The sequence below is a fragment of the Siniperca chuatsi genome, linkage group LG1 (assembly GCF_020085105.1).
Source record: "Siniperca chuatsi isolate FFG_IHB_CAS linkage group LG1, ASM2008510v1, whole genome shotgun sequence".
Classification (NCBI taxonomy): domain Eukaryota; kingdom Metazoa; phylum Chordata; class Actinopteri; order Centrarchiformes; family Sinipercidae; genus Siniperca; species Siniperca chuatsi.
Window position 1 is genome coordinate 23,924,869 of NC_058042.1, and position 19,346 is coordinate 23,944,214.

Consider the following 19,346-nt stretch of genomic DNA (forward strand, 5'->3'; position numbering starts at 1 on the left):
GTAGGATTGAACAACTGCCATCTTGTTTTTGCCCAGGTGAGTAAATGTGCTTGAGAATTATTGTCTTTTTATATTGCTATTTCAACTCCTATATGTACATGGATGCACCACTGGCTAACTTTAACTACTATTTAATACCTAACTATTCATTCATTTTTATTTATTTTTTTATACACGACTGACAAGTTTTTTTTTAACTTCTCCCCTTTATGAACTAGTATTTTTCTAGAAAGTAGCTTTTGTAGTCCCTTCTGTTGTATGATAATCAAGCAGGCAGGAGTAGGACCCAAATGCAGATGACCAGACAGGGTGGGTGCAATGTAAGTAATTTAATGAAAGGGGGAAAATAGGCTTACACTGATACAGGTAAGCAGTCCAACTAAGGCAAACATAAATCAAGGGAACAGGCAAAGTCCAAAAATCCAAAATCCAGCGAGGTCCAAGAGAAAACAGAGAAATAGTCCAAAACACTGAAAATGAAGGTCAGTACACTTGACATGAGTACAATATGACACAGAACAAAGGAAGCACACAGTCTTAAATACACAGGTGAGGGCAGGATAACTAGACACAGGTGAAACTAATTATGGTGGGGCAAACAATAAAAACTGGAGGGAAAAGCAAAAAAAGACAGGAAGTAAAACTACACAAGACACATGAGGCCGAACACATTACAAAAAAAACAGGAAATAGCTGAACACAAACCCAAAATCATGACACCTTTTCCCAATTTGATCAATTGGAACAGCCGTAAACAGCGCAAACCATATGCATTGCTGCGGTGTTGGTGGTCAGGTTAGAACCTTCCTCCAGTTGCCTGCACTCCATCTGGAAAGCGTGCCGATTTATGACATCATATGCAAAGAGGGTATAGAGTCTAGTTCAAATGGCTTTGAATGAATGAATGCTTCTATTTTGTACTTGATTTCTTTGCCTATATTTACCTGTGTGCTGGAAAGGTGCGATACATTTGTGTTTTAGGAAAAAAAAGACTTTTATATTCAACTGTAATACATCTTTTTAAGCATGGAGATTTATGTTTTACACTACCAACAAGCTTCACCCAAGGTATGCACTACTAGATACAAGTGGAGTAGACATTTGAATACAGACAACCTCAAAACTCCTGACATATGAGAAAGCAAGCCACAGTTTTTGCTGAATTCCCTGTCTCTTATAATTTAATATTTTATAGAAAAGCACTGTGACTGATGTTATTCAGCATGGCATTGTTTGAAAGCATGTACTGTAAAGAAAGAACAAAGAACTTTGCTCAAAATATTTTTTATGCCTCAAACTTGCCTGCCCCTACTGCGGTTTGTTACAGTGGTTTTAAGTTGTCTCTTGATTTTCCTATTTCTTACACAGCTATAGTTTTGCTTCATTTATTGTGATTGGTTCTTAATTGGTCATTCCCAGTCTACTTCTTCTGGGTTAGTGATTTCCAACCACAGATTTTATTTATTTATTTTTTTTAGCTTTTATACTCTACAGTAAAACTTGCGGGTCCTCCATGGTCTGGGTAGCGTTTTTGTTGACTTTATTAGGTTAAAATTGATTTGGACCTTGTTTAAAGGTTTAGCTTAATAAAGATCAGATGTTTTCTGCATTGTAATGCTTTATGCCAACTATGTTTTCCACCTGCCTTGTACTCCTCTGGTGTCCTGTTCTTGGGCCAGCCAAGTGTTGGTGTCCTTAATAATGCATACTATAGAACAATAGCATCTAGCAGCCATACCTTCCTACTCCTCAGTGTCTTTGGTTTTGGGATCAGGTCACAAAGTGAGATGAACGTCCTTTAATGCCTCATCAAATTCATGCCCAGAACATTTTTAGCCACGGTAGTGGCGTGGCTCTAGGGATGGCAATATCGGTCTGAGGGTCAGTTGGTCGGTCCAACACTTTGGTCCAGACTGAAATATCTCAACAACTATCGATTGGCCTGAAATTTTGTACATAGATTCATGGTCCTATTCAGTCCCCAAGACATTTTTCATAGGGATGGCCAGATGGGGCCACTGAAATTTCTTGGAGTGGCACACCAAAACCAAAAGTGCGGGGGGGCATTTGTTATTTTCTTTCACATGATCTAATATAAAAATATACATTATTGATTTAAATGAATAGTACCTAATGTAAAATATCAGATAGAAACATATTATGCATATGTGACTGGGGGGGGCGGCAGCTGGGGGGACAAGCAATTGTAGATGGTGAACATTAATCCTGCTAAACAACAGCATGTGTGCATTGTCATTGTTAGCATGTTAGCCTGCTGTCGTTAGCATGACATAACTCAAAGCACAGTCTCACAGAGCTGCTAGCATAGCTGTGAAGTCTTTTTTAATCTAGCAGTTCTTACCCAAATTAAAACACTGAATTGTTTATAATGGAACTACACATTTTAGGGAAGGTAACACATTTTAACACCAAATCCATCTGGATGTAACATTACTTCTTAAACAGCACTAATCCAAAGGTTTTACTATATATTGAGATGTAGATTCTGTTTAAAGTTTTTTCCCCTTCTCCTTTAATATTATTTACTTTGCTGATTTATCACCCACCATTCTACCTGATGTTTGCCAAAATCCATCCATCTATTTAGTCACTATTTCTCAGGGAAGCGGTAGGAAATGAGCAAGCAGAGACGCCCATTTTTCCCAGCAACATACTCCATCTCCTTCTGGGCAGACCATGAGCACTCTCATGTCAACTCTGCATGTATACCACCACCAGTGATGACTATACTTACTAATAAACCCATTATTTTAACACAGGTATAAGGATGATAAAACAGCTACAACAAATGATACAGGCATGTACCCGAAGCTGCAGCTTCAAAGTTCACATCAGTTTGTGGAGCTGTAAACACTTCTTGTCTCACATTTGTTACAATCAGGGAGGCTCCTAGAAGAACCAGTTTACCGTCATTATGCATGCAAGACAATATTATGATGTCAACATAATTGAACTGAAGATGAGTGATGGGTTATTTTTTGTTTATCTAATTTTTATGTGAGTGTGAGACTTTAGCGTGCTCTGCAGTAATGAACTTTCTATTGGAGCCTGTCTAAGAGACGTCTGTGAGTTTACTTCCACCGTTTTACACCCTGACAGATGCCAGATGGTACAAGTAGGAAGGAGTGTGATTGCAGTGATGCTTTAACTACATCCAAAGGAACACAGTTGATACAATTATAAAACATGCTATGGTATTACATTATCCTACCATACTGTAAATTAAGTTTGGTCAAACGTGTATAAGCTTGTCTTGTATCTACTGCCAACAGGAATTGCTGAATTAGATTTGTAATTGCATGTATATGTCTAAATAAGCTCCAAGACCAAAGTAAGGTCTCATGCAGAAAACCTAAATGAAAGTGTGGAGAACATTACATTTCTATTTGCAGAAAGTCTCTTGTGATCAGGAGCAATGTTCCAGATTTTTGGCACAGTTTAGTGGATCCGATTTAGTGTCTCCCCTCATTTCTTAAAAGGCTCCATTCAGAATGACAGTGATAGTTTAATGTGAGAAAAATTAGACGTCAGTAATATCTTGAGGCTGGAGTCGACTCCATTGCTTTTTGGAACATAAAAAGATATCACTGTTGATCTGTAATATACATTAAATTATATTGTATATATTCGATTCCGTAGGATGAGACCTTTATTGTATTTCTGCCAGTGATGCTCTCAATCTGATGAATGTAATAAAACAAATTGAATTTCATACCTTGCAACTATATTTAAGAACTAAAATTTCAGTATTCAAATTCAAATTCAAATAGTTAAGCTCAGTTTTTCAAGATATACCTGTATTACACATTTGCTTTTTTAAATTTAGCTAAAAAGCCTTTGTGTAGATTTCTCTCCAATTAATGTATTTTTAAATTACCTGCTTAGGTTCCTGTTAGCTAGAATAGCACAAAATAATCGATTTCACATATGTAACTGACAGAAAAAAGAAGAAACTGTACTACTTAGCTGGACCCCGGTGTTACCAGAAAGTTTCCAGTTTATGCGTCTTGCTGGCGCAATATACCTGGATGTTGTGGATGTGAAGTTTTATTGATGGTGTATGTTCTTTACATGGTGTATCTGTAATGTACTGATCAACAGGGCGTTTATAGGTAAATACAGCACTCTCAAATACAGCTGACCATGCATCTGTTAAAACCAGTGCATGGAATGTGACCCATTCATTAAGCTCTAATTTTCCCACTGCCATCTTCATCACCTGTCCTGTGTGCAGTTTATACATCCAAAAATCACCAAGAAACTTTGAACACTTTTTAACTTCTTTTTCTGATGTTCACCTGAAAGGAAGTATTATAGAACAATCCCATGTTCACTTGGCATACATTCAGAAATATAATTTATCTAAGTCAAACTGTCTTTACATATTCCATGTGTAACTCGGATTATGGAAAAAAACAAAATATCTTGCCATGACACACACATTTATATAACGATATCACCAGGTGACTATGGTCCCATACAAGCACTGACTAGGTCCATTGAACAAATCAGTGATTGGATGTGCAAAAAACAAAACTGAAATAATTGTTTTTGGAGCCAAAGAAGAAAGACTAAAAGTCAGTGCTCAGCTTCAGACGCTAACATTAAAGACCACAAACCAGGCTACTACCACCTTAAGAATATATCAAGAATTAGACAACTTATGTCTCCATGCATTTGTCTTCAGTAGGCTCGACTACTGTATCACTGTCTTTACAGGTCTCTCTAAAAAGTCAAGAAAAGAAGAAAGTGGATCCAGATCTTTGCTGCACTGAATGGTATCAAAATACATTTTGATCTGCTGCTCCGTTATGAACCATCCAGACCTCTCAGGTCATCTGGGACAGGTCTGCATTCAGTTTTTATATATTTAGAAAATGTTGACTGGGCTTACATTGCTGCAGAGCTTGTTTAAATGCCAGACACGACACCAGCTCTTACCTTTTCTGGAAAAGCAAGCATTGAGCTGCTCTCCTACTTGACTTTGAAACATTTCCCTGGTCTGAATTTTCAATTTTTCACTCCAGTTTGTTTTATATTTCATGGCCACAGTCCATTGACGTGGCAGTGAAAGACACTGGCTCTCTTCTGATTGTTTGTTTGTAGCTGCTTGCTCAAGATGTGTATACATCATAAACTCTTAACAACACAGAGGGCAACTTTTGCCCTGGATCTTTATTGGTGTATTATCAGAGGGTTTCAATGTACTGTCAACAGTGAGCAATGCCAATATATTCAGTGCAACTTTAAGTCTTTTCACATAATGACGTTCATGCGAACTGTGAGTCCACAAACTATGTCATCACATCGTATAGGACATACATAAATCATCCAGCCCAAAGAACACATGTGAAACATCCACCAAGTTTTCTGAACTCTTCCAGGCTACAGTGTATGTTGGGCAGTAAAAATAACTACTACTTTGAAAATGTTGCTTGTTGCCCAGTGGCCGACTTTGGATAGGGCTGGCAACTGTTTGTGTTGAAAGTAGAAGTACTGTTGTACTATGTTTTGTTTGCCAACACACCACCATAGGGCCAAAAGGTAGTCCAAAAATCTACCACAAAAGCCCTAGTAGCACGTTTTTCTACAATTTGGCTCTTACCCTGAAAGACCTCCAATGTGGTGAGATGAAAAAAATAATTGAAAATCCAGGTTGAAAAAATTTAGAAAATAAGATCCAGATTGAAAATTGCCAGAGTTATACCTAAAGTTTTAAGATTCTGCCAGGATTTATTATAGGTGCACTGCTGCTCAGTCCCTCAAGCTGGAGGGTTAAAGAAGGACAGAGAGAACAGGTGCTCAGTGGTTTGGCTTCTTTTTATGTCATGCACATCACTGCCCTTTTCCTGGAGAAAAGCCTGAGAGACTGCTCAACTGGGGCAACAAGACACTTTGTGACTGTTGTCTTTCTTTTTGTACTGTTGCTTTCTCTTCTACTTTATTATTTGTATAGCTTTCCTTTATAATTTTCTTCTTCCACTTTCCTTCAATCAACTACACTCGCCTTCCTTTTCCACATAGCATTTTGTTGCCTTCTCTTCTCTCCAATGCCCCTCTCTCCTCTTCTTTCCTCACCAGAAACATTCCTTACCTGTGCCTTTAAGCAATGGTGAGCACCCAGAGTATGGTTGCCCCTATAACTCTTATGGGTTTCCTGCTCTCAGGGCCACTTCTCTACTGTGGCATCTCTGTAATGGAGCCCCTGGGAGCCTGAGCCTCTATCTAAACGAGAAAGGATTTACACAACTGAGCACTGATTGTGAATGCAGTCCCAGCATTGCTGAGTCTAAGGGCAATAAGATGGCAGCCTGCTGACAGTGAGCATCTTTTTAAGAGGATCGCTGTCTTTCCATCTTGCAGCTAAGGGGATTTTTAGGGGCATGTAAGTGAACATAAAAAGGCTATGATGGAGGTGTATTACGCTGGATATGTAGTCAAATAATGTCATGCCTGATGAAAGCATGTTGTTGTCTCATGGCTTGGTAATCTATTGCATACATCTTTTGTTTGAAGAATTATTTTTCTGAAGGAGATTCTGTCATTGAGGAAGTAAAATTGTGTTAAGTTATAGCAAAAATACAAATTCCACAGCACAGAAGGATTGTCAGAGTCACCAAATGTGACTTCAAGTAAGTGTTTATGCAAGTTCTGCTGAAGAAGAGTAAAAATACCTCATTTGAAAGTAAAATAAAATGTTACAGCAATTACTCTGTTCAGGCACATAAAACAGACATTTTCACAGCATTATTTCACACACAGTGTTAATTCTTGAGTTATGTTGAGGTTAAATCTGGGGACGAATAATATAGCCTGAGCAATTTAAATAGTCAAATAAAGATCCAATCTTATACAGTTTTTGGGAATTAAATTGAGAGGAGAGAGTCTAATCTATAAGCAGTGGTATGAGTCATCCCCATCGGATTACCAGTGAGTAGGGGTTTAGTTTAGTTTAGTAGGGGTTCAGTTTTTTGCCACAGTCAGCATCTTGTACTGGTGTGTGGCCTTATTTTTTTTTTTTGATGAGTTGAATGGTGAATGAATGGTGTCACTCGTGGAATACCAGCTTCCTCCATGCTCTTGTTGATCAGGGTGCTGAAAAAAAAAATCTCAGTGATTTGGGTCTTAACTTTGGGTTCATGGTGTGATGAGATGCAGTCTTTGCAATCCTTTTAGTTTGTACAGCTTAAACAAACAAGATATAATGTGGTAATTTGTGGGCCGTAGAGGTTCTGGTGTGTGTATTTTTTACCTTTTTGGATAGAGCCAGGCTAACTGTTTCCAGTCTTTACCCTAAGCTAAGCTATCCAGCTGCTAGCTGAAAACAGCATTGCCTTAATAAAGAGAATCGGCCTGCATATTCTGCTAATTTGTTCATTGATTTCAGCTCTACTATGTTCTATACTGAGAGAGACCCAATGGAACCTTCTTGAGCCTACAGTGCACATCACCAGGTTATTTACATTTATAGTACCACTATGACCAAATTGTTGGTACCTGTTGTTTATTACTTTGAAGTAAGTCATAATGTTCACAACATACCTGAATAACTACTCTACCTATCTGCAGATGGCATTGTAAAATAACTGATTTATTTATTCCATTAGATTATCAGGGAAGGCATGTGGAGTGTAAATCTTCTAATACCATTCAGCTGCTGACTGACAGGAGCATCCACTATGGTCTTTCACTTCTGTGCCTGCTCTCCAGAGTATGGAAAATACACATTACCATATCATAAGATTATAGTAAGCCATTTACAGGCTTTGCTGTACGCAGCCTTGGAGGCAGCAACTTTAAGGACAGTGCAAATCTGCATAAAGATAAACTAACTATCAACACTGCAGTTGATCCCTAAAGAAGTGGGCATTGTTTAAGGCCACCCTTCCTCAACTTAATCACCTACTAACCAGGAGCTCAGAGCTGTATCTAAATACAAAACTAAAACAAAACATTGTCGAGCACCAGCGTTACCAGACGCTACCTTAGAAGCAGCAACCTTTCAGGGCCTTTCGCCCAGTTGTTGCAATTTCCATCCTCTAGCTTAAAGTGACACCATCATTTATTGATGTGGTGTTTCCCAAGCTGATATGGAACCCCTCTCAATAATTAATCTGACGCAAGGCCGACAGAGTGGCGTGCTGCTGCTGATGCTCCACTAAGGACCACAGTGATCATTTGGCCCCAGTCTGGGTTATTTCCATTTCTCCGTTTATCACTTTTATTATAGCTATGATAAAACGCTGCGCGTGCTTCCGTAAAGCACTTACAGGTCTCTGCTTGTTTAATACATTCTTCTCTCACTGACAGGCCTGCACTAATCTCATTTACCCATGAGTCACTGTGGCTAATATCACGGCTGCCTGCTGTACCACCCCCCATACTATTACTACTCTTATCACTGACATATCACATTTCTCATAAGAAACATATTACATACATGAACATGGGCACATACCGCTATTACTGCTGGCACAAGCTTGCTGTTACTTCTAGCAATTACCTTTACTACCACTACTACTGCTACTGCTACAACAACTATTTCAGTGTCTACTGCTATCCAACGTTCCCAAGACTAGCTATTACACTCCATTGATGCAACCAACCATTTTTTACTGCTTAACTGAGTCCGAGTTGCAGTGGTAGACATCCTTCTCCTCAGCCACATACTTCAACTCCTCCTGTGGGATTCCAAGGTATTAACAAACCATACGGAATATATAATATCTCTAGCGTCTTCTGTGTTTACCCTGAGTCTCTATCTTGTTGGACTTACCCAGAATGCCTTCACAGGGATACATACAGGAGGCATCCTGATCAGATGCCCAAACCACCTCAACTGGCTTCGTCCAGTGTGAAAGAGCAGCAATGCTACTCTGAGCTCATTTTAGATTTATAAGCTCCTCACCCTGTCCTTAAAGGTGAGGTCAAGACATCCTGCAAAGGAAGGTTGTTTTGGCCGCATGTATCCAGTTTTATTATTTCAGTCTCTACCTATAGCTCATGAAAGTAGGTGAGAGTTGGAATGTAAATTGCCTGGTACACAGAGAGTTTGGCAGGCATAACTGTAGCAGTCTGCTCATTTGTCTCACACCTTATCTTATCCTCACACATGAACCTTGAGATGCTGAGATACAATTTACCATTATCTGGGGGACTATCATGGCCTCTTGACTTTGAGCTGCTCACCCTCATTCTGTTTACTTCCCACTCCAGTGCAGCAATCCAGAGATCACCAATCCAAACACTCACCTGCACCTTGAGATTCAAACAAATTTGGTGACAAGATATAACCGTATCTATCTGTAGCAGAGTACAACACCCATTGAGAATGCATTTGACTTACTTTTTCTCTGGTTACAAGCCCTGGGTGGCTCGTGGCAAGGGCCCCGCCACCCCATATTCCCACAGCTACTACAAACGATACTATTATAAGCCTTTACCAAGTCCACAAAGCAGACTGGATGAGCGAAGTGTAGACTGGATGAGCGAAGTCGTATGACCCCTCCAATTTCCTTGCAAGAGTAAAGAGCTGATCCACTGTTCCACAAAGGATGGACTCTACATTGTTCCTCCTGAATTTGATGTTTGACAATCTGTGACAGTCTCCTTTGCACCAGAACAAGCCCCATCTGCCAGGACAGTCTGAGCAATGCCCTACCTCCACTTCATGAGTCGTAAGACAATTTGCCAGGGTGCCTTTGAAGCCAACTGAAAATCCATCTTTGTGATTTCCTCAAACATCTCCCACACCTGAGTTTTTGCTTCTGTGACCTCAAAAGCTGCAGTACTTCTTGCCTGCTTATTCTTGAATCCCCCTAACCCTCTTCAGCTTGACTCGCCTCTGTATCAATGTTTGTGATTGTAATTAAGTTACCAACAAATTAAAATCCATTTCCATTAGGTGTTTAGATTATTTTGTCTAGCTCCCTAAATGCAGTTGTATCCAGAAGTGCAAGATTGTTTAAACACTGTCTTCTCAGCTACCTTGGCCTGTCATCTGCTGTGAGTCTATAAACACGTCCAAGCTAGCCAGATCTCACCTGGACAAGCAACCATACACAACACGTAAAGAACAGGGCCTCCAGGCCAATCATTTCTCCTGACCATAGAAGGCCAGTGAAATCAAATAACAGACCATAATGACTTCCCCATGAACTGGATGAAAGCTGACAAGGTAATCATTGCCCCAGCTCCTTTAGTTTTGTCAAAGGTCCCAGCACCATGACTCACACATCACTTATTTGTTTTAGTTTTATATTTACATCACATTTCACGGTGTGTATTGATAAATTGTGCTAAGTGCTATTTGTCCACAATGATAACTAGGATGATGTTGCTTAAAGTAGAATTGGGTCATATGGCAGAAATGTTTATGTTGGTTGATATCTCAATATAAATCATATTATGGCTCAAAGAAGACCTTTGGCTCCTGAGTGACAACAACAGATCAACCTCAGTAGTATTATATATTTTCAGTTAGTAATTTGACCACATTAGGAAAGTGTGATCCTCTTTAAACACTGTACAGCTGAAGAAGCTGTACTCACAGTGAGTTTGGAAAGCAGGTGATGAATGGGGTTTAATTACTCTGGGAAAACTGGTGACTGAGTGTGACTAGGTGAAACACCATTTTTCTACTGTACATTTAACTACTGTAAATATGTTGTGGGACATTTCACAGATCTGACCCTTACTAATCTTACATGAGGGGCATCAACTAGCCTATAATGAAAAAAAACATTTCAGACGTGCGGTTGAATAAGCACGTCATTAAAACCCTACAGCCGATTAAGAGAGATCTACATTTAGATCTGTAGAGAAGGATGAAAACAGTCTAGCTGGTTCATGGTATGCAGGAAATAAACAGATATTCATGCCTATTCAGATTTTATGTCAGTACAGACTAATTCCAAATGAACCCATAGGAAACCAGGCTGACATTAAGCTCATTAATAGTTCCAATGCTCTGCAATGTGATGAGATGAGATGACAGTAGGCACTGTTTAAGCCACGATTTGTTTACTTTGAAATGTGATGTAGCATTACTGATTAAAACTCAACTCAATAAATCTGTTTTTAAAGGCCACTTACTATGTTACCTCGTTGCAGTACTCAGCTGTCACATGAAAACCTTGACTCTTTCTCTTAAGATTTCCCTGCCTCTTCTAAAAGTTTCTAACAAAAATGTAACGCTCTCTGGAAATGTCGAGGTTAATGCAAGTGACACATCCAGTACTGTATAATGGATTGGATATTTACATTCACAAAAGGTTACTGTTTACAGATTTGCAAACCATGAATACCTTGCACAATGGTGTGCATAAGAATTTGTTCACAATGCATTCTATGGCCAGTGTAAAGTCCTTATGTTAGTGTGTAATATAAATGAAAAATCATTCCCACTGCAAAGACTATTGTATGAGTTCTAAACTGTATAGCCATTTATCTCAATAGCAGGTTATTTTATTTCCTGATTCTCTGATGTTTTGGGCAGTAAAGGGGTTTTAATCCTAGGATAGCGTGAATCTAATTATTCCCCCCACAGCAATAAAGGGAGCGAAAACTGTGAGAGCAGCAATTCCCACAGTGAAATCACATGACCACAAACCACATAAAAGATCTGCAGTTTATCTACTCAAGAACAATAAAGCAGTGCTTTAACTGGCAACATATAGTATTTCCTCTCTGTGGCTACAAGTGTATTGCAGCTTGGCTCTGGGTTTAAATCTCATAAGGATGTTGAAGAACACTTAACTTCAGATCGATAATGTTTCTGCCTTTGAGCCTGCCTTTGTGTCCCAGTGGAGCATGGTCAGCTCACTGAAGTTCAGTGTGTCTCATCAGTATGCAACACAACACCATATATACAGCTGTTTGGTCAGCTGCCTATGGGAAAGAGAGACACTGCTGCTTTATTCTATGGCTGTTTAGTCAAGCCAGACAATGAGCACAGAGTAAAGTTAGAGTGTGCTTCGATCTCATCGTTACAAACTGCATCAGAGTGCAGAGTCAGGTAAATTACCAGGAACAATAGGATTACCTGCACTCATTGTAATGCACAATAGAAGACTCAAGACCAAAAGCTCTTTATTAAGTCATACCCTTTAAAATCTGTTGTAACATAAATATATCCATTGTAGAAAGCTGATACTATGAAAAGCACTCCAGTTTGTTTTTGCGAGTGAGGGAAATTTTTGAATTCTTCACGAATGGCTTCTACTAATTTGTTTCATTCATTCTCATTTATTTGCTGAAGTGTTGTACTGAGATAAATCACCCTACCTCTCCGTTGTTGTTTCATAACTACTAACTTGGACATGGATCATCAGTAACTTCTCACACACACGGAAATACAGACAGACGCACACACTTAGGCATGGCATGTACAATAGAAGGAAACAGGCAATAACAACATGATTAATTGGGAAGGCTTTTTTTGGGCATTGCTGTAGTTTACACTACACAACAGATGGAGGGAGTGGGAGGTACAGGCTCTGAAAATGTTGTGGATCTAGAGGTTTCACAGGTGTACCAGAGACATTTTTAATAGAGCAAGAAGGATGGAGGCTCCTTGTGTGTATGTGTGAGACTGCACATGGATGTGTGTGTTTCTATTTTTGCTGCTGGGCTAGTCAGCAAGCCTGTCTTGGTGAGTCAGGGTGTACGTCGTGACAGTGACATACAGACACACTGACAGAGGAGATGGAGGGTCAGCCCAGTGCATCCTGGGAAAGGTCTGGCAAGTGCACAGCTTGGTCCTGATAGCTTTAGGTTGGGTTGTGCTTTGGTGTGGGTTAAACTCTAGCTAAAGGATTTTAATAAAAAACACTAGAAACTGATGTTTATCATTAATGAACTGCACCCCCTGACTTGACTCATGTACCTCCTTGATGCTTCGGGGTTGTACTTTTAATGTAATATAACCTCTTAAAATACTCTTCAGATCCTTTGGCAGGTTCATCATTACAGACTCATGTTGTGCAGACAAGCATTTTTTTTTTAATTTACAAAGATTTTGTTTTAATTTTAGTCACATCTTGGATTTGAATATTTTATTCAATATGTGTGATATACTGTAGCTTCAGTGAAGTGCTCGCACAAGCAGATACAGAATATGTGATGTTGTCAACAGGATTGAAACACTGTGCTCAGAAAGAAGAGGCGGCATGATTGAATACAAAGTCAATGGAAAGACGTGATTCAACACAAATTCAAAAAAGTACAGAGATTAGACGAAAAGGGAGACCAAAGAGAAATAACAGAAAGAACCAGGCTCTCTGGTGAGTTCTGAGTACAATCAGAGATGAGATGAACACACTCTCACACACTAGCTAGCTGTAGAGGATTACAGGTACCTGGGAGTACACATGGACAATAAACTGGACTGGGCTAAGAACACTCGAGCTCTGTACAGGAAGGGCCAGAGCCGCCTCTATTTTCTGAGGAGGCTGAGGTCCTTCAACATCTGCCGGACAATGCTGAGGATGTTTTATAAGTCTGTGGTGGCCAGTGCTATCCTGTATGCTGTTGCATGCTGGGGCAGCAGGCTGAGGGTAGCGGATGCTAACAGGCTCAACAAACTGATCCATAAGGCCAGTGACATTGTGGGGGTGGAGCTGGACTCTCTGGCAGTGGTGTCAGAGAGGAGGATGCTGGCCAAACTACACGCCATCTTGGACAGTGTCTCCCACCCACTCCATGACGTGCTGGTCAAACAAAGGAGCACCTTCAGCGGAAGACTCATCCCCCCAAAAAGCACCACAGAGCACCACAGGAAATCATTCCTGCCTGTGGCCATCAAACTCTTTAACTCCTCCCTCTAAGTGTCAGTCTATATGACCCTAAGTCAATAAACTGGACATTGATCATTACATCTATGCAATACTTGACATAATTGTGCAATACTCTGTGTTAATACTCCTGTGTAATATACTCTTTTCAGTTTAAAGTTTCTTATTTATTGATATTGATATTTATTCATACCTCTGTTACTGCTGTGCAATATCCTCCGTCTCATTATAATCTTAATAAGCTACACTTAACTTGACAGTTCGTGTACTATTACCTTATACTGTATTATTATCATCAACCGGTAAACCCACTTTGTACTTCACACTTATTTTAATTTATACTTATACCCACTTGGTACTTAATTTATTTTCTGACCTGTATCATAGTGTATTATATTTTTTGCTTCTATTCCTGTGTGCACTGACGTGATAGTGAGCTGCTGTAGTAAAAGTTTCCCCTCGGGGATCAATACAGTATTTCTGATTCTGATTCTGATAGCTTACAGCTAACATATAGTTGGTACACTGGCTCTTTGGAGCAAAAAAAAGTCAAATTAGTGTGAAGGTAGGTCTGAACACACCTTAATGGTGTGCGTCATTCGCACGAATACCTAGCAATAGATGCACCAACCATGTCTGTGGGAGTATGCCTGTGTTCAGCTCAGCCTCTGAACTTGAATGTTGCGCTCTGCTGACCAACAGACTGCCCAACATTGCAATCCATAGAGTCATGCAGCTAGCGTGGCTAAAACGTTTAGTTTTTTTCCTTTATCCATTTGAAGCATCTTTAAGGGGACTAGTCATATTTAATATAAGGAAGTAATATGAGGTACAAGTTGGTATAAGATGAATTGGTTCAGTCTGGTCCAGACTATTATTATTATTATTGTTCTTTGAGGCACTGAAAAGCTCCACTTGATCAATTGTTGTTTATGCACATTGGTGATAACTGGTCTGGTTGTGAGAAGAGTGCAAGTAGTGAAAATTTGACATGAGTTTTCAATTAGTTCATTTTGAAATAAGCAACCCTTCACAACATGGCTCTCTGGTCATGAATGACAACAAATGCAGTGACTTTGACAATAGCACAGGTTTGACCCAATCCAAAGAGGGGCAATAATTCAGGGTGCCCTGACAGTGTTAAGCCACATGCTACCTGAGAGGTGTTTGTTCTGTCATTTGATCTGATATTGAGTGAAACAGAAGTGTGAACAGGCTTCATCACAGAGATTCTCACATTGTCTTAAATGATGCATCTCAACAGGGATTGTATCTGAAAATGGTTCATACATGGACTGATTATTCTCCTGTCCTCTCTTTTTAATTGCTGTGCTGTGGCATGCTGTATTGGGACAGATTAATCAGTGTCAACTGGCCTTGTTTGTTTTCTCCCTCTCTCTATTTGGTTTTGTCTTTCTCTTCTCTTTTACCCCTTCCGTTCTCATATATCTGCATTTGATTTTCTCTGACTATGCAGTTTTGTGTTACTTATGTGAATGCAGTGTCTCTTTTAAAGGGCATATTATATTGGATATTTGTTGGATATTTTATGGTGTCATTTGCCACTGAAGGAAGAAAAGCTATATGTACAGTGTACATGGTTGGAGAAATCTGTTAAACTCACACTGGATGTAGATGCATGCACAGGACTTGTTGGTGACACACCCTAAAAGAAACCTATAGTTATTGTTAATGCAGGATTTCAGTAACTTTGGAATCTATGCATGTATGCCTAGATTGTAAGAGGTGTGTCAGCGGTAAAAACATGTAATGTTTGCATTTCAGCTCTAAGGGTTCCACTTTCATATTTTTCCAATAAATATAAGGCTACAGCCAGTTATCTTAGCTTGGCACAAAAACGGGAAACAGGGGTAAATAGCTAGCCTGGCTCCTATCCTAGAAATAGTCCAGGAAATATACAGATTAAACAAACAAAACTACTAGTGGTGCTGGTAGATGCATTTTGTTACCTTTTGACACAGCCAGGCTAGCTGTTTAGCTGTTTCAGTCTTTGGAGTAGGGTATCTCTGCAGACCGGAGACTTTGAATGGGAGGGGTAACTGTCAACCTTTTTTTTTAATTTGGCCAATCAGAGGCTTACAATCCTCTGTCAATCAAAAACTTATTTCACCAATACACCGCCTGAATTAGTTGTCAATCACTTTTTAATTTGGCTAATCATCATTCTCATAGGAGAAGGGGGAGGTTCGACACGAAGAAAAAAACTTACCTCGTGTCTCAATGTTTAGATCTGAAGTTTTCAGGTCTAGTCAAAGGATCAAAGTATCAACAGATAGCAACATTTTTACTCAACATTTTAAAGTGGAAGTAGAGAAATTTTGATCATAACAGAATATAGTAACTTTCGCTCAAACCCCATTGGCTCACAGAACTAGGGGCGAGGACTGCAGTTGGATCCTTTTTCTGCCCACCGGGCATGATCCTGGGAAAATGAATGCTCACTAGCTAATGCTGGAAGCCAGAAACAAACAAACATGTTTGTTTGATCTAAACAAAGAACAAGATTTCTTGCAGTGGCCTTTCTTTTTTCTTTTGAGCAGTGGTGAAAGTTACTTTATTTTATCATCCAGGAGTTGAGAACCATAAGCAGACACCGTTAACTAGCTAGCGCCCTAGCTAGTTGAAAAGTTGTCTGGTAATACTGTGAAGTGATTCACTGAATTAAAAAGTGATTGACAGCTGGTTCAGGCGGCGTATTGGTGAAATTAGTTTTTGACTGACAGCAGATTGTCACTGAGTGGCCAAAATTAAAAAATGATTGGCAGTTACCACGCCCTCTCAAAGTCTCCAGTCAGCAGAGATACAAACTTGGGTCTTTGTGCTAAACTAAGCTAGCCAGCTACTGGCTGTAGTTTCATATTTACTGCACATAAGAGGTATCGATCTTCTCATCTAAACTCTCGGCAAGAAAGCAAATAAGTTTTGATATGCCATCTTTACCTTTGCTTCCGATGATATGATGTGGATGATATTTGCTGGAATTTCATTATCAAGCGAGGAATTTCTTTAATATGTTGCACCCTTAAAGGATACCATCCCTCTGTGTACTCTCCTGTGAGGGCTATAACTATTTTGATATACAGTATGTCAGTGACTTTGTTCAGAGTTGAATTTTGCTGGCTATGCAGCTGACCCAAAGCTCCAATTACTGGCTCATGTTTTGTTATGCATTCAGTGGCAGCCTCGTTGCCATGTACCTTATTGTTGCAGTTAAATCTAAATAAAGACTTCATTAAAATAGGTTTAATGAGTCTTTTGGGGCAGATGCAGCTTTATGCAAGTTTAACAGCCACTGCCAGGACAGCAGGCCTGTTTCCTCTCCTACTCACTGTCACACCTGATCAAGATTATACAGTAGGCTACATTTTAATTTGGTTAGCTGAATAACTTAGCTTATTATTTTAACAACCTAACAAAAGATGTACACATTGTATTTCCAGGATCTTGATATATAAAGTATTCATATATTTGGAAGGGTCAGATTTTTGTGCTGCAATGCATGACAAGGGCTTCCTCTCCTTTCCAGCCAGCCTTTTGCCCACACCTTGTCTCACTCCGTTTCCAGGTCTTTTTCTGCAGCAGAAATTTCTCAAAGCTTTCACAGATGGCTGCCGTTTCGATATGAATATTTGATAGCCCTCATATATCTCCCTTGAGGGTAGTGAAATATTAAAACACTTTCTGGTGGCCGTTTTGACTTCTCAGAGGCTCCAAAAAAGTGGACCTCCTAATGAGAAGGGGGGAATAATAATTTGATGTGACACTATCAATATGTTTTTAAAATGTCTTCTTCATTTTATAATGTGTGATGCTTGCTGCTCTACCAGGGCAGAGTGACTTTGGATCTGAGTGTTCACATATATGCACCATTGATCTGCTGGGGGTTCATTAACTGTGAGCATGCAAATATTGGGATCCAGTTGCTGTTCTCTATTTTTTTCTCTTTCCTTCTCTCTTTAATGCCCCTTAATAGCAATTACATTATGAATTTTCTCATATTATTTCTCTGTCAGCGGGATGCCAAGGGACAGTACCTGTTTGACCTCATCTGCCACCATCTCAACCTGCTGGAGAAAGACTACTTTGGCATTAGATATGTTGACCCAGACAAGCAGAGGGTAAGTATTAATTTTAAATAATAAACCCAACTACATTTCAGTTGGATTTAATTCATTTGAATCCAGTGGTGCCTCTGTGCTACACCATGACTCATGATTTGGTCTCTTCTCCTTCTCTCTGTCATTGTTCTTCCTTTCTTTCTTTAATTTCCGGTCTCTCTATCTTCTCATTTGTTTCTGTCAGTCTTTCATCTGAAATATCTGAAATGATTTTAACAGTGAAACTATGTTCAAAAGGGAAAACTTCACCATTAAACATTTTACTACATTGCATTGCCATTTAATTGTTACATAGTGTGACATCAATGGTAGATATCAGTTTTTCTACTTCTCTTAGTCATTTGTCCCCTTGAATTAAAAACTAGTTCACACAAAGTACATAATTTGCTTCTTTGAATGAGCTACTAATTTGTGCACAGAGCAAATATCCCATAGAATGCATTTTATGTTTTCAAAGGTAATACAGCGTTGTGTTTAACAGGCTAGACTTGATTCTGAGGACGATAACACTAGTCAAATGTAAATTTTAAAAGGTCCAAGGAAACCATGCAAGCTGATGCAAGGATAAGACGCCATCTGTGGACGCTTTTATAGAGACGGAAGCTCTGTAGCTGTTCTGTACATTGTCCCAGTCAGTCTTTACTGAATATCAATCACAGAAATGAACACAGTCCTTGGTGAATTTGCAGGGCTTGAACTGAGTATTTAGTTTTGAGTTAATCATGCACTTTTGAACTGTGAATGGGATTACAAAGTTATCTACTTTGCCGATTATCTCTGCATTTTAGTATTTGACATCAACCAGCTGAGAGACATTTTAAGAAAATGTAAATGCAGGTGTTGCTAAAGAAGTTAGTAATTAAAAGCGAACATACTGCAGCATCATTGTGTTTTACAGTTACAGTATTGTGAGCGCAGTGCCCCATTATTGTCAGCGTGTCATCATCTCACTGATTAGAGACAGTTTCGCCTTGTGATTGTTTAGGACTGACAGAAAACAGCGCTCTCAGGATTATCTTCCAAACAGCTTTCTTGCATCTCCTCTCTGCAAGATGACTGTGTTGGAGGGGGTCTAAATAAACAGAAAGCAAGGAGATGAGAGTAATTCTACTGTGCCTTCCAGCTATAGATTACAAGTCATCATGCTCAGCTGTTGAGCAATCAGACCCCAGACTGACAGTTCAGCAGCTAATGTTTCAGTGTCCAAAGTGCAGGTCTTTACTTCTCTTTCTCTCCCTTTCAGCATTGGTTGGAGTTTACAAAGTCAATTGCCAAACAAATGAAATGTGAGTATTTCATTTAACATGCCTGAATAGTTGGTCGAATCAAATGTCCAAATTTGACCAGAGTAATAATATACTAAAAATGCAATCATGCAAAAAAGAAAAAGAAA

At 39.3% G+C, this 19,346-nt stretch overlaps 1 protein-coding gene across 2 annotated transcripts in view; it reads left to right on the forward strand.

Annotated features, from left to right (window-relative positions):
• The window catches only part of LOC122873842 (FERM domain-containing protein 5-like), a 75,359-nt gene that overhangs the window by 36,279 nt on the left and 19,734 nt on the right, over positions 1-19,346 (forward strand). For both annotated transcript variants that reach the window (XM_044191084.1, XM_044191074.1), the window contains exons 2-3: positions 17,849-17,953; positions 19,197-19,239. In XM_044191084.1, coding sequence (XP_044047019.1) covers positions 17,849-17,953; positions 19,197-19,239 — 148 coding nt within the window. The remainder of the gene's footprint in view (positions 1-17,848; positions 17,954-19,196; positions 19,240-19,346) is intronic.